This window comes from Anas platyrhynchos, chromosome 2 (genome assembly GCF_047663525.1).
Source record: "Anas platyrhynchos isolate ZD024472 breed Pekin duck chromosome 2, IASCAAS_PekinDuck_T2T, whole genome shotgun sequence".
In the NCBI taxonomy this organism is placed as follows: domain Eukaryota; kingdom Metazoa; phylum Chordata; class Aves; order Anseriformes; family Anatidae; genus Anas; species Anas platyrhynchos.
This window is the reverse complement of record NC_092588.1, coordinates 80,944,030-80,960,018: the sequence shown is the minus strand read 5'-3', so window position 1 is coordinate 80,960,018 and position 15,989 is coordinate 80,944,030. Positions and strand designations below refer to the sequence as shown.

At 38.5% G+C, this 15,989-nt stretch overlaps 2 protein-coding genes across 3 annotated transcripts in view; one reads left to right on the top strand and one right to left on the bottom strand.

Annotated features, from left to right (window-relative positions):
* Window positions 1-1,270, bottom strand: part of DROSHA (drosha ribonuclease III) — a 68,379-nt gene extending 67,109 nt beyond the window's left edge. The window contains exon 1 of the mRNA XM_027451658.3: window positions 1,165-1,270. The gene's annotated coding sequence lies outside the window, so the exon portion shown is untranslated. The remainder of the gene's footprint in view (window positions 1-1,164) is intronic.
* On the top strand, window positions 1,270-15,245 carry C2H5orf22 (chromosome 2 C5orf22 homolog). Of its 2 annotated transcripts, none has more exons than XM_027451660.3 (9): window positions 1,270-1,420; window positions 3,178-3,323; window positions 4,417-4,566; window positions 6,041-6,491; window positions 8,506-8,568; window positions 10,708-10,829; window positions 12,547-12,613; window positions 13,296-13,435; window positions 14,794-15,245. In XM_027451660.3, the coding sequence occupies exons 1-9, from the start codon at window positions 1,328-1,330 to the stop codon at window positions 14,921-14,923; spliced, it is 1,362 nt and encodes a 453-aa protein (XP_027307461.2). In that variant the 5' UTR covers window positions 1,270-1,327; the 3' UTR covers window positions 14,924-15,245. The 2 variants fall into 2 exon arrangements, with proteins under 2 accessions (XP_027307461.2, XP_027307462.2); XM_027451661.3 differs by lacking the exon at window positions 1,270-1,420 and adding an exon at window positions 2,633-2,770 and having other exon boundaries at window positions 14,794-15,068.
* The last annotated feature ends 744 nt before the right edge of the window (window positions 15,246-15,989 follow it).

The window sequence follows — 15,989 nt, the reverse complement described above, 5'->3', positions numbered from 1 at the left end:
AGATAAATGTTTGTGGGATGAGAATGTTACAGGTGACAGAAGACTCATCAGGTAGGCCATGCTGGTAGTCCAACTTCTTTGGAATAAATGGTTTCCAAAACTCCTCAGCTTTCTGTGAGACCCTGTTACTTTACCAGCAATTGCCAATGCTTCAAGTAGGCTGAAGGCTTGTTCAGAACTCTACATGTACTTAATGCATTGTACAACAGGCAGCTTCTGGTGTACAAGTGTGAGAATAGAAAAGAAATAAGGGGAGAAGGACACACCTCAGGGAGGAGGAACCAAGAGGACACAAAGCATCTCTTGGTACGCACCACTGGTGTGGTGTTCATTCCCCCCCCTCCTTCAGAGCACCCTGCACAAAGGCCAGAGTAAGTCAGAGTCCTGCGTTTACAGGAGGAAACCTGTAACAAGGTTTCTTGAAGAAGAAACATGATAAAGAAGTCTATATTTTCATTATTTTGCCTGGCAATAACACATTTTTTCCTTTTGCCACTGTTAATTCCAGTCCATTAGGAACTGAAGTAGTTTTGCGTAAGTTCTCAGGTCATGATCTTACGTAGCCCAGCCCTGTGCCAGTATATTATTTTATATGCTTTGCTGGCATTTACATACATCTTTTATTTAAACAGGCTGAACTAAACTTTCGTAACCTTAAAATAAAGCAGAAGCCGCTGCTGCAGTGTGCCTTAGCTTGCAGCATATTTCGTTTTAAAACACCAGGGCACTCAGACAAAAGGTCTTGCTCTCAGACATGGCTACAAGCCCTCACCACCAGAGAGCCACACTGGTCCCACTGCCGCAGCTTGGCGGCTTCAGAGTGATAAAACCCTAGGCGAAGAGACTAGAGAAAACCGTGTGAACTGCTTTTAAGCCCCCGTGTTATTTTAAAGCTCCCTCCGCTGCAGTTTCTGGTCGCGCTGTTTCCATTGAAGCAAACTGGAAGGCGCCGAGGACAAGCCACTGGGGAGAACAAACCCATCCCGCTGGTGCCAGCCGTCCCTTCGCTAAAACCCCTTCCCCTTGCACCCACGCCACATCCACCCCCTCCCCGGGCTCCGTGAACGAAGCCCCCAGCCCGGCCGCGCTCCTTCCCCGCTCCCCTCCCGGAGCTCGCCCCGGGACCCCCTCGCCCCCCGGCAGCGAGCCGAGCCCCCAGCCCACCTGCCGCCCCTCCGCCGAGCACAGCCCGGCCCGGCCCGCAGCGCCCCGGCTCCGGAAGAGGAAAGCAATGGGCGGGCAGGGAAGGGAAGGGAAGGGAAGGAGGCAGGCGGGAGGGACGGAGCCATGGAGCGCCGCCCTAAGGGGCCGGGCTCGCTGAGCCGCCATGAGCGGGGCCGGGGAGGCTGCTGGCCCCGCCGGGCGGCGGCTGCGGGCGTACACGGCCCTGCCGGTGCGGGTGGTGGAGGAGCACCAGGACGTGAGTGGGGCTGGGGGTGTGGGGGAGCCCCTCCGGAGGTGGGGGAGCCCGGGGAAGGGGAGCCCCAGCGGGACAGCGCAGCCAGCCCCAGGCGCCCCCTTAATAGCAGCGTCACCTCGCTGCCCCTATATGAAGTTTAGCACACAGGTGGCTTCAGTTTCCCTCCCCATGCAGCCATTTGGGCATCTCTGTAAACAACTTGCAGCGTTTGCATATAGTGGTATAAGCATAACTTTCATTACGCTTCTGTTTTGAGTTAGCTTAGCGAGGGCTATTCACGCTAAATACATGCTCTGTGTTCTCACTACATGCATATACGTGCATGATCTGCCGTGTAAAGCATACGAGACCTTTCATCACAAAGCATCCAAAGCTTTATCCAGCCCATTTCTGGTGCTGATCAGTGGGAAGGGGTCGCTAGGTGCATCGCGCTATGATTAATAGTCGCAGCTGGTGTGAAGGCAGTTTTGTTCTCAGCCCAAAGCAGGAGAAAGTTAGAGGTTTTAGGCTCTTCTCCCTTCCCCCATCCCTTCCTAATCTCACAGTTTATGCAAACAATGAGATGAAACTTGGGTTTAAATCGCAAAAGTTGTAGGTTGTAAAGGTAGGCCAGATTATTGCCTTTTCCCAAAGATGTTACAGTCATGGAACAAGGGTACCCTTGTTATTTTTGACCTTGTTTTATTTACTGCATAAGGAGCGGGTAAACTGAGTAATTTATATCTAGACAGGTGAAATAGAGTCCAAATTTCTGGTGTTGGCCAAATTGTCCAGTTATATCCATGCAGTGTTCAGGACTTGTGATCTTAATCGGTTGTATTCCTAAAAGGTAGCTCTGCTTCTGCTTTAGCATAGAGTAATTTTGTTGCCCAGTCCCTTTATAGTCTCCACCTTCCCTGTGTAGTAGGGCTGGGATTTGCAACTCTGGATGGATTTGTTCTGGCAGCTGGGGCAATGTAATTGTAACTGGGCAAAGCTTTACCTCTTGCAGTCCAGTGAGAAGCACTGGGAAGCAGCAATCAGTGTTTTCCATTCACCACCTGACCTTGTTGCACAGCAGTTACTTGTTATGCTATAAATTGAGGAGCTGAGGTGGTTCCTATTTCTTTATTAGCATGTACCTTTGAGTGAAGACTTTTGGTAGGGGGTGAGGCTAGGTACCTGGGAAAGGTAGTATATTGCAGTTATTAAGTTATACAGGTATTAGGAATCAAATTTTTTATAAGCATGTGGACATAAACATCAGCTAAAGTGTAAACAATGGTGGCATTAGTTTTCACTCTGTATCAATTAACTTCTAAAATCTGAGTAATGAAGAGTTTTCATCTCTGCAGCACCCATGCATAATGAGTAAGTTCTATGGTATGGAAAAGGCAGCGCAGGTGCCATGTTCTGCAGAAAGGGGAAGATAAGTTAGAAATGGAATAAAAGAAAAGCCTGGTTGAAAAAGAAAAGCAGTTGAATGATTAGTGAGACGAGCCACTGCAAAGAAGAATTTCTACAAATAAGGAGAGGATAGAGCTGTGATTTTCTAGCAGCTTCTCATCTATAGAGCTCTCAGGCTCAGTATTTGCAGCTCACGAGCAGCCTTGTTGCTGGAATTGTTTCCCCTTTGTATTGTTTTCTGTTTTCTCCTCCTTCCAATACGTAACCCAAATTCTAAGAGAGTAAGAGTGAGACATGTTTTTGCTGATAAAGCTGTTGTGTTTATCATTTCAGGGGTTGCAGTAGAATTGTTTTTGTTCGTGTTCTTTTAGGTGCTGCCTTTCATCTATCGTGCCATTGGTTCAAAGCATCTTCCTGCCAGTAACATTAGCTTTGTTCATCTTGACTCCCATCCAGACCTCCTTATCCCTGTGAATATGCCTGCAGACACTGTATTTGACAAAGAAGTGCTTTTTAGGTAAGTCCTACATACTGCATCAGAACACTTTAAATCCACTTCTTGCTGCATTTGGTTTGCAGACCTGTGTGTGAAGTATGAACAAAAAATGTATAAATAATCCTTGAGCTGTATTCTTTTGTCTTTTCACTTTTATTCAGAACTAAATGATTTTGCATGGAAGAAGTTGTGTTGTTTTATGAATGTGGTCAAACATTTATGTTATGTGTCCAGGAGGTGTAAGATGTATGAATTGACTTTGTTTAGTTGTTTAGTAACAGATCATGTTATTAAACCAGATGGCTCCCCGGCTAACAGGACAGCATTCTGAGTGGATGCTTTTCACCTGGAGAGCTGTGGTATTAGAACAGCTTTTCTCTCTTCGTACTGAAAAATTGACTGAGAGTGAAATAACATCTGCACTGACAAGATACAAATGTGAAGTTGAAAAAGTTAATTAAGACCAGTGTTTTTCACCAATTTCTTGTGTAGGCAAAAAAACACACAATGATCTGTGTTCTTGTCTTTTTCTTCCTGTTTTAAAATAAATATTGATTGTTCCAGTATTGTGGTGATACACAACAGTGACAAGAATGACATAAATAGTATATTAGCAATTGTATCACTCTGCCTATTGTCTGTATTTGTCGTCGTTGTTGTTGGATGAATAAGAAGCCTTGTGGGCTGCATCATACACCCAAATATTTTGTAGGTTTCGGTTGACTCACTTTCACTACTGAGGTTATATTTGAAGTCTACTTAGAGCAATTTACAATAAAACGCTCCCTTGAGCTCTGTTCAGAATAGCATTGATGATGCACTTTCTCTCTGTCAGATGTATCAATAGAGAGAAGGACAAGTCCACATACTTTATAATCAAAGTACCATGCTAAAAGTGAAGCTGACTATACTTCCTAGTAATTTTTTTAGTTTTACTACAGACATTTTTGATTCTTCTTATAAATCAATATTGGTTGTTTTTCTTTTCTTGTTTTAATTTCTGATGATTTGCATGGGGGCTTTCAAGATGTGGAATGTATTTGCGCTGTTCTTGACCATGTTTTCCTTGCAAGAAAAGTAAGTATTATCCCTGGTCTTTCCTTCTTCATTACAGTGAATTAAGTATTGAGAACTGGATTATGCCTGCTGTTTATGCTGGCCATATTTCTCAAGTTCTGTGGCTTCACCCACCATGGGCTCAGCAGATCTCAGAGGGAAAACACAATTTTTTAGTTGGGAAAGACATATCAACAACTACAATCAGGTAGGTTGTCTGCTATCATATGTTGGTAATATAAAAGACACGTAGTTTTAATTGACCTTTCTTATATTTCTTGGATAAAGGTAGTGATACATATGTTTTTCGCAATGAAAAATACAATCTGTATTTGTGAGTTCTTTAGGACCTAATGCGACTATATGTTTTAATGGGTACAGTTTAAAATGTGCCTTGTAGTCTCTTTTCTAATATGTAATTCAAGCTATTCCCCTTGTCCATCACATGCTTCAACCTGACTAATTTCTGTAGCAGCCCTCCTCTGTTAGATCCCCTTCTGTTTGTTGACATCTCTCATGTCCTGTGGGCCTGAACCTTGGCAGAGTATGTACAATGTGACCTCACCAGTGCTGAACACAAAGAGAAAGAAGTCTCTTCTCTTGGCATTTTGGCTAGTACAGAGAAATTTTGTCTAGTACAGATAAATTAATGAGTAGTCTTCACTGTAGGGGTGTACAGCTTGGTCATGCGTAATTTGCTTCCTACTGTGACTGCCCAGTCCTCCTCTGTAGCACCTTGCTGGTCTGTGCCAACCTGCTACTACCACATGGGGTTTTAATGTCTCAGATGTGGGACCTTTCATTTCTCTTGAAATTAATGAGATGTTTGTAGGTTGTTCCTCTAGGCTGTCTACACCCCTCTGGAGGCCAACAATGGGGAACTAAACTTCTGCTGTTCATAAAATTATATGTCTGTGGTTGATGGATGGTGGTGCCCTGTAATTGGCAAGGTCTTAATACAAGTGAACAGAAGTTCACTTCTTTCAAGGTTTTTTCAGTCTGAATTTGTTACGTAAGGCTTAATGTGCTGAAATATGGCTTGAAAATAATATTCTATACACTTCCAATCTAGGTGGAGTTTTTATTTTGATTATTTGTTGTTGTTTTTAAATTAAGTGGATATGTAGCTATTAATCCTTGTTACCTGCTCTCCTTACACCTAGAATAAGGAATCATATGTCAGAGGTAGAGAAAAGTTAAACACTATTAATGCATAATATTTTACTTATAATAAAGCAAATTATATCCATGGGTTTCACAGCAGTTCTCAAACATAACTAAAATATTTTTTCTAAAGAAAAAAGGCGATCTAAGGCAAAACATCCAGTGCTTTGCAGCCTTATATGCCGTAACATTGACAGTATCTTGTTAAATTCTTGATGTAAGATATAATTCAATGTCAAACTAATCTTAGTAGCACATAATATAGAATATATCTTTCTCTACCTATTAGAAGCCTTGTAGGGCTATCAAAAAAATTCCACAATTTTAATGTAGCGATTCAGCATTGAAGAGATAAATATAATCTTCAAGTGTTTAAATGGGAATTAAAATAAATAACTTTGTATATGCAGTTCTATTGGCTTTGTTACCCACCAAACATCTATTCATTTTAAATGCATGTTTTTTTGCTAAGTTCTTTGCAAAATTCTGTATTAACTTTGAGTTGCTGTCAATTGTAGGGTTACAGGTACAGATGATTACTTTTTAAGTGATGGTCTTTATGTCCCTGCTGATCAGCTAGAAAACCAGAAGCCTTTAAATTTACATGTCATTCTCATTAATCCTACGGAAACATCAAACAACCAGGAAGAAAATGGCGAAGTAATATCTGCTAAGAGACTGAAGCTAAATACAGATGACACAGCAAACACTGTTGCTGCCTCTTCATCAGTGACTCCTGGTGACCTTGAACACAGCTCCTCAAGTGTGAAGAACAAGGAAATACAAAATGCAAGTGCCCTGAACAGGGCAGAATGTTCATCTTCAAGCTCTCTCAGAAATGACGAATGCCCAGTAAGGGAGGTTGCTAAAAATATCTGCCAAGTTCTTCAGAAAGGAGATGCATTTGTTTTAGACATTGACTTAGATTTTTTTTCAGTTAAGAATCCATTCAAAGAAATGTACACACAGGTAAGCATGACAATGGAGAGTCCTCTTACATTCATAGAAGAGTACTAGTCCTCCTAGTGCTTAGTGTCTATGGAGAAACTGTCATCTAATTTAAATTAGCAGATCAGCAGAATCATGATTGATGAATCACACTACTACTTGAAGAGAGACAGTTTAAGGGAGTGCATATTCCAAAGAAGTACAATAACCTAATAGAGCTAGGACCTTACATTTGAAATAGGTGTAGAGAAAACATTCAGGCGTAGAGTTATGTGGCATGCTCCTGCTTGTTGTGTGGGCAATAAAAGCTGCTTGGATTTCCAAAGTTCATGTCCCAAGTACCCAAAGAAGGATTGATTAATCAGGGAGTGGTGGCAGACTGTCTTTCTCACCCCTTCCAGTAGTATGCTATTGGAAAGCCACAATGGTACCCTGAGACTGCCTTTCCAAAAGATCTGGTGGTGTTGATTATTCAGAGTGGTAACTCCTCTTGATGAGAGGCTGTGATTGATTTCCTTTGTCTGGACTGCTGAGTGTAATGATGAGCAAGCAGCTGTTGTTTCTGATGCTGTGGCTCTGAGCTTAAGACTCTGCACCATATTCAATGTATAGCTTGTGGGCACAGAACTTACCTCACTTTTGTGATGTTGTAAATATGTAGACCTTCAGCTGTGTCAAGCAGTTAGGAGCTTTTCTTTATGTGAACAGGCTTTTTAGGAACTAACTCATCTGCCCTGAAAACTGTGTGCAGCATTTGGGCTTAAAAATTTACTGCAATGTTATGATTGTTTCTAGTGATTAAAACTCTTCTTAACACTACTTTAACTTCAGTCTGTGCTGGAGAACACTGACATCTTTGAGTTTTAGCTAGAGTACTGCTTCCTTGTTCAGTGTATAGAAGTGAATGCAGTGTCCCTGACCTCTGTTAGTTTCTGACATCCAGTATTTATAATCCCGGTACCTTCCAAAAATAAGCAATCCCAATCATTCTGAATCACAGAAATGTAAGACAAAGTGGAAGCACCACAGGGGTCTTGTCATGTAAGAATACCCTCTTAGGGCTTACAATACATTCTTCATAAAGCCATAGAGGAGTCTTAATGCGTTTTGTTTATTTGGAGGTGGGAACGGATTTTTTTTTCTTGTGCTGAGATAAGTTCTCAGCTCTAGGAACCACTTTTGGAAGTGGAGTTGCACAGAGCGCCCAGTATTACCTTTTTTGATAAGAACTTCATATGTGGTTAACATTTCTTAACTACGTTCCCTTTTCTGTAAATTACAGTAATTCTATCAGAAAATGTTGCTCAAGTTAACTATTGGAATATAAAAATCCAAGGAAAAGCTAAAAAGCAAATACGTCTCACCAATCAGAAGAGTATTCTCCTTCCACCAAAAAAAAAAACAACAACCACCAAAACACTAAAATCCAAAACAGTGCACTAAAGATGCTTTATATTTTTGTAAAATTTATGGTCTCTTAGTCTACCATTTCTTTCTCCTGAAAAATTCCTGTGTTCACCTTTTCAATGCTGTTAAGTAAATAATGAGATATGTTTATTGTTTAAAGAAACTTGAATATTATCAAGGAGTAGGGCTGACAAGCCCCTGTTACTAGTGAACTACTTGTTCAACCAGCCTAAAGCCTTTAGCTGTCTGTTTTTCCTTTAAAATCCTACTTATTTATCAGTCTTATTCATCAACTTATTGGGACGTTAGATCAGCAAAATAGATGCTTAGCTTCAGAGACTGGTTAATTAACAGAACTTGTAAATACATGTATGTAATTTATACAGCTGTGTTACTGAAGTCAGGTTTAAAGTTTAGCTGTTTCAGAAATGCTTGGCTGAGGCTGTGAAGTAGTGCTCTCACAGCATCTTCCTCACCTGCGTTTACAGGGATTTGTCTGTGTTACTGGCATAGAAAAGTTACGTTGAAGTGTGGGTGGTGTTTGTTGTTTTTTTTTAAGATAGATGGCTTTGAAGTTCCTGGTTGTCATTTGAAGAGACTAATTTTCTCCCCTTTTTCTTTTTTGAAGACAGAGTATGAGATCTTACAAGAGTTGTACAACTTCAAGAAGCCTCATAAGGATGCAACAGAGGTAAGGCATTTCCTTGTGGGATACATTATGTGGGAATGATTCTTTTGATTTATGCAGTAAAAATGAATTATGAGAAGGAAAGAACCTATGAAAGGTGCTTAATGAAGTGGTTTCCAATTAAGCTATGCAGCATGCTGAATACTAATCAGAAGTATCTTAGGAATTTTTTATGTTAAATATGTAACCATGTAAATATTTAGCATGAGAGTAAACACTAATTTCTGTAAACAAATGGTAATTGACAAGATAGAAATGAAAATACAGTAAGTCATCTGCAGTCTCTCAAGGTTCAATGTTTTTTTTTCTCCCTTTAGGGTCTCCTTCTCCTTGCCCTAGTTGTTCTTCCTTGATAGTGAAAGTAGTGCTAAATGCCTAATTGATATTTTATGTATTTATTTAGATGTGGAAGGGCTGGTATTGTGCCACTGCAGTGTACTTCTCTTTGTATGTGTTGGGTATTTCTGAATCGTGGAAACATACACCTGCTGCAGCTGCCAAATGTTTATTTAGCCCTGAGCCTAAACCATGTATAGAGTCATATTAGTGGTCATTATACCACATAATTTCTAAACAAGAGCTTAGCTTTGCTTTTATAGTCATCTGAAGGCTTTTACAGATGATTATAAAAGAGAAATTTTACAGAGAGAGTGAATACATATAATAATCCGAGATTAATAAATCTTAATTTGTTAAAATAAAGAAATGGAGATGTGTCAAATTGGTTTTCATATTTCTTAGTCAATCTGCAAGACTGTGGTGAAAACAGGTACCTACTTAAAAGGTATGGAAATGTGGTAGGGGAAAAGGATTGTGATTAAGTTCACAATGTGATTTCAGGGCATGACACATTTATTTAAGACGACAAATTTATTGGAGGCAATTGAAGTAGTTAGCAGAAAGTGAGTAATAGGTACAGAACTTAATGTAAGACCAGATCTATGGATTGGTTTGTAGTGAGACAACTAACTTAAAGGGTCCAAATTCAGAAAACTAGAGAAATCAGAGTTTTTCCAGGACTCAAAAGTATTCTAGATGTCTTGTCTCTGAAAATCTGTTAGTTATTCCAAAGTACAACTAGATGTGTATTTCTATCATAGTGCAAGGTAAGTTAATGGGGCTTTTGTTTTCCTTTTATTTTTTCTAGTACAGATAGAGATTGGATATATTTTTAAGGTTAATTACTGGTGCTGCACAGAAAGATGTCTTATTCATCCCTCAGAAACCTGAAGGTGTATTTCATGAATAGCTGATACCCTCAGCTATTCTTAATTTAGCCTGAAGCTGACAACACTAGCGAAAAGAAGCAGCATCTGTTATATGGTAGTCAGCAGCATCCTAAGAGGAACGACTGTTCTTAATTTATAGCCATTTATACCAATGTGCTTTGTAATTTTCCTTCACGCAGTGCTGCACTGAGTCTCTTTTACAATAAATGTGCTAAACGTTGCTTTTCATTTGATATGCTATATAGGACCTCCCTCTGCAAATATTTATATGCACAACTTGTATGCATGTGCATTTGTAGCCTTGCTTATTCCAAGAAGATTGCCTCTTCGTGTATTATGAACATTTTAAGAAAGTGCATAAACTTTTGCAGGATCACAGCCATAGCAAGCATTTTAAATTAATTCCAAATTCTTTCAGGCATGCATGCAGAGCTGCAAAACCTTCCAATAGCACATTTTGTGTTGTTTTTTTTTCCTGAAAAAATTTTCCATTTAATTGAGTAATACTCATAATTCGTATAAAATTAAAATCTTTCATTATAACGATGTAAAGCTTGCACTCAGAGTTCCTGTGTATTAATATTAAATTAATCAAATACTGCAACATTTCAATGCTATACAAACAAATCCGACAATACCATTTCTTTGCTCTTATCTTTGTTCTTTGTAAATTCTACCAGAATGTAGATGCAGCTTTTTCTATGCTATAGGAAAGACAGAGCAAAGAGGTGTGTTTTTCTGAAGGTACCAGTTTCTGCAGGCATTCATTCTGATCATCTTGTAAAGGTGTTCTGTAGCAATAAACTTGTTGTTTGTTTCCCCACATACACTAGATCAATTAAGCCATGATTTAGCTAGGAAAATCATTCTTGCCTCTTTTTCCTAACATGTTTTTATATGTGTATATTTAAAGGAAGGCTTGCTGGATTGTGTTGAAAACCGTGTTCATCAGCTAGAAGATCTGGAAGCAGCATTTGCAGATTTGTGTGACAATGACGATGAAGAAACCGTACAGAAGTGGGCTTCATATCCTGGGTAGGAGATCTCTAAATGGCTTAAAACCCTCCTGCCATTGGTTTATTCCCGTAGCCTTTGGAGAAGAATCTTCATGAACTGGTGACACAGTTAACAGTAAAGTGTTCTTCCTTATTCCCATCATATTGGAACTCTTCCTGGTCAGCTTATTAAGCTTAAGTAAGTTGAGATGACACAATTTCAGATAAGTAAGCCTGTTTTTGATTCCTTTAGATCAAGCTCTTTCCTGCTAATACTACTAGAATAATCTCCTCTTCTGAAAGACCTTTACCTTTCCCATACTAGTATGGGTAGGTTTTGATTCTTCTTGGATCTCATTACATTAGCACCTTCCTTTCCCTTATCTAAGATTCAGCTGTCTATTGCCTCCCCCCAAAAAAAGGCAATTTACCAGTGCCAGTAAGGTTTCTTTCCTGCAACTGCTCCTTTCTTGGGAGCCTTTCTGGAGCACAGTAGACAAGGCTCTCATTCCTGATCTATTGCAGAAGCAGTGCTGCAGGAGACCTCCAGATTTACCCTGGTGGATAGTCTTGAAAAGTGTCAGAACTGCAGACAAGGTCATAGCTCTGGAAGAAGTCTTCTATTAGAATAACTCTGAAGAGGAAAAACAGTATGTACTATAAGGCAGCAGAGTCAAAAGGATGTGATTTCAAATGAGTTTCCTGAAAAATATGTGATAGCTATCTGTATATTTCAGTTTTAAATGGAAGAATACTTAACTTGTGGACCTGTATATTCACATACTGTTTTTCCTAAACTTTTTCTTAAGGCCAGGAATAATAACTATAATTTAGTCTGTGTAAAAGACATGTCTTAGATTTACATCTAAGAACTTAAGTGTTCAGTCTTCTTAAGTTCAGTTTTCCTTAATTTCTGTAATGCAGTTGTTTAGGAACTGATTAGTCCAGCACTTTGCTAACAGAAAATGTGGGAATCTGGATGGGATCTATGCAAGGCTACCAGATTTTCTTTGCTTTTAGAAGAGCAAGTCTGACAACGCAAAAGTTAAGTCTGTCTTCAGTGCCACATGGCGAACTTTTTATAAGATCAGCCTTATAGAGGCTGATTTCTGCATGAACATTCATGCAAATTTCCTCCTCTCTGGAGGGAAGCAAGTTTGGTGAAATTTTGTGATCGATGTGAGGCAGAACTCTCATAAAAAGCAACAAAATATTGGGGTTATACAGAAGGGCTGCTTTGGTGCTACAGAAGTCCTTGCTTTCTGTGGAAGAATGGAAATGAGTGAAAGGCTGCGTACATGAGTGAGGGTCCACAAAACATGTCAGTGGCATCTCCTGTGCTTCTAAATAAATGTTTTAATCTGAAAAGAAACTGAGCAAAAGACCAAGTTTTCCCTTAATAGGAAGATTATTCATTTTTGCTGTTAAATACAGCAGTTACTGCCAGACTTCTGTAACAATCAATGCAAGTATATCGAGTTAATAAAACTTTTGAGTGACAACAGCTTCTCTCTAGGTCTGCCCTGAAAGAAAGGGGAAGAGGCCTTGCAGAGTAGGTATGAATAGTAGGGTTTCCTGAGACCTAGGGAAACAGCAAAATAATACTGATACTCTCAATTTTTCTTAGGTACAAGATGACATGGGCAACATAACTTCTACTTTTTTCTTTCTTTTTTTTTTTTTTAACTTAGCTTAAATGTATCAGTTTTTAAGTTTTTACATAACAAGTTCTGTTTTGTTTTTTTTTTTTATTGCAGAATGAAGCCCCTTGTTCAGCTAGTTCACAGTTTGAAAAGCAGGATGGAGAGCCCAGACTATGAAATGGTAGGTCACTGTATAAAGGAGCAGAAAGTTGGTAATTTCCAAAACATATGTTCAACAGGGAGGGAAAAAGTTACGTTTAATTTTAGACTTGACTCTTTGATTCAGTACTTCTTTGGAATTTTAATAGTTTTTTTTATGTTACTGCTTAGAGCAGCTTTTTTTAAAAGCTTTTGAATTTTTATTGATTTTTTATATGAATTTTTATTGAAATTTTGTATGAATTTTTATTCTGCTTGTCTATATTTTATATTGTCTATATATTTATGCAACATTAATATGATATTTAGGACACTCATGTCTCAAGCTGCTTCTTTTGAAATTAGTTTTCACTTCACCAGGGTCTGTCAATATACTTTATAGAACTTAAGGTACCTGCTTGTAAAAGATCAGGCCTGCCATCTTCAAGGACTGCAGCATGCTCTGAATTCATAGGAGAGGTACATTGCACTGGAGATAATGAAACAATCCATGTAAACTCAGGATTTTTTTTTTTTGTTTGAGTACTAGCTGGGAATAAAAAACTTACTGTCCGAAGGTGTGTAAGTTACCACTTGGGCTAGGGATAGCAATTTAGGGATTTCTTATGTAGACAAGCCATATCAATACTTTGTTTGTATGACGAGTGAAAATCTGTTAATTGTCTGTTAATTACAAAATGAAAATATGTTTAATTTACATGTAGGTCCATCAGGCTGGTCTGACCTGTGATTATATGGAGCTTCCCCACCATGTTAGCACGGAAGAGGAGATTGAAGGCCTCATACAATCCACTAAAGTTCTACTGAAAAACATGCCTAAGCCCACACTTGTGACAATTGCTCGGTAAGATGTGTAGATTCTTTAAAACATTCAGGCAGCTTTACAAAGCTAAATGATTCTATGAATATAACATTGGTTAATATATCTTTTTTAAAAAAATCCATCTTCCATTGGAAAACTTAGTGTACTGAAAATTGACATTTGAAAGCATTAATCATAAGGCAGTGACAGTATACTGCTTAAGGGAAGGTTCTGTGCTGATGGCCAGTTTTACTAGGCTTCAGAGTGGCCAGCACAGATTTCAACAGCAGTGAAAACATGATGACTTAATGAGTTTCAGTGCAGGCTATATAAAGCCTATGATGAGGCCTTGCGTGTGTTGCAGTGGATGGCTGTCACTGAGGTTCATATTACCTTTGCTACTTCTGTTAAGCAATTTAGAGTAAAGCTATCTTGAACAACCTTGCATGGGCTGAAACTGCCTTCTCTACTCTTGTGCTAGTATTCATTACACTATTGCTAAGATCTGTTTTCAGTGAAATTTCTCATGGAAAAAATCTTGATTAGGTGGGACAGGTTTTCATCTAATAATCTGAAGGATATTTATATTCTAGAAAGCTCTAATGACGTTTTGCGTAGGGTTAAAATTACTCTTCCAGGACTGTAAGGGAATTATTTGGGAGAACAGAATGGAGTTGGGGCCAATGTACTACCCTATCCTGGGAGAACTTAATTTGAAGACCACAGTGTAACTCTTAACAAACTATTGCAACTTACTCACTTGAAGACTACCATATGTGCCCTAAAAGTACAGGCAGCAACACTAGGATCTGACATGAAATAATTTGTGTCAACAACAAATACCATGGCAAATACCTACAACAAAAGAAAGCTGTATTTTCTGTGCCAGCCACAAAATTGTTATGCACTGTTGCAGAGGAAATAGAGAATAATTTATGTAGGTCTTGAGAGATCTGAAATCCTAGAAATGTAGCTCTTTTTTTTTTTTTTTTTTTTTACCAGCATCTGTATGTGGTAAATATTGTTATCTCAGGAATTACACAGATTATTATTTTTTTTTTAAATTTCCTACCCATTTTAACTAGTAGTAATTGAAGTTTTCAATCTACCTTTCCACCAGTACTTTAATTGGATTATTTGTTTGAATTCTGATTGGCAACATGTTGTGTTAGAGTTGGAAGTCACGTTTCTGATCATCTGTGGGCTTTCTGTTCAACTTCAGGCAAATTGTAGTTGTTGAAAGCAGAGAGGAAAAGCACAGTAGTATGCTTTGAAGAGATACTGGGAGGCAGAACTTTTCATGCTTTGAAAGTAGCTTCAACACCCTGGATACAAAGCATTACAAGAATACAAATTAATATCTGTACTCCCTCATTGTTTTATTCAAATCTTTGTTGCAGATCAAGTTTGGACGACTATTGCCCTTCTGAGCAGGTTGACATCATTCAAGAGAAGGTTCTCAATTTACTAGGTTTGGTGTATGGCACTCTGGATGTGCACTTAGATTACTCAACCAACTCTTCTTTGTGACATTTCTTCATATATTGCTTTCCAATGCAGTAGATTAATTTAAATTGCATATTTGCTGTGGTTGCAGGGGAAAAAACACACTTATTTCAGCAGATGGCACTAGAACCCAAGCTGACCAAGAGCTAGGTTTAAGTTGCACTGCTTTCAGTCAGCTGTATCAGAACTGTTACCTGTTTCTTTTGATTGTTATTTTTACTGTCTTGCTTATTTTAAAAATTGGGTCAAGAGAAACGGTTTGTCCACAGAATGTATTTTTTCCATCTGATTTCTTGAAGTGTGTGTAAAAAAAAAAAAAAAATAATAAAATCTAAAAATAAACAGATTTCTTTTATAAACTGAAACTTTTTGGAGTTCGGTGAGTAACAGATGTGTTCCTGAGTTGCATTCTATTCTTTTAAAAGTTACCTCAGTAGTGCCAATAAGACCTTGCGTTTGCATAGTGATCTTTCCTAACTGCTGTACTTCAGCACTCCCCTCACATTTTCAAGAGTAGTTTATGGCTTCTGCCCATCCACAGAATATTATTTGTATTTATAATTTGCATTAATATTGTCTCCTTACCTTAGAGTGTTTCTTTGGTGACTCAGATAATGTTCCTGATATACAGATGTTGAATTTTTATTTTTAAAGATACTTTTTAATCCTTTAAATACATAAAAAATAATGTGTGTGTGTGCATGCTTTTATTTACTGAATCCTGTAAGGAACTGAATTGATGTTTTCTTCAGGAACAAAAATTTAACTTCACTGAAGTACAGAGCCTTCTGTACCAGGCTTTCACTCATTTCATTTCCCATTTGGAAAGTAAGTTTTAGAACTATTTAACATGCAAAGCAATCTGATTCTAGAGAAAACTGATACTTCAAGAACAACAATAACAAAAGAAGAGGATTGTTTTGGAAATGAAGCTGAAATGAGAAAGAAAATACCACCCAGATTATTGTGCTTTTTTTTTGTGAATAAATTCTGCTTGTAACTTTTCTGAAATAGTTAATTTATAAGCACTAATAGTTTGCTCTACAGTGACTTCATCTACTTTTACAGTTTTTTTGTACTATTTCTGTTG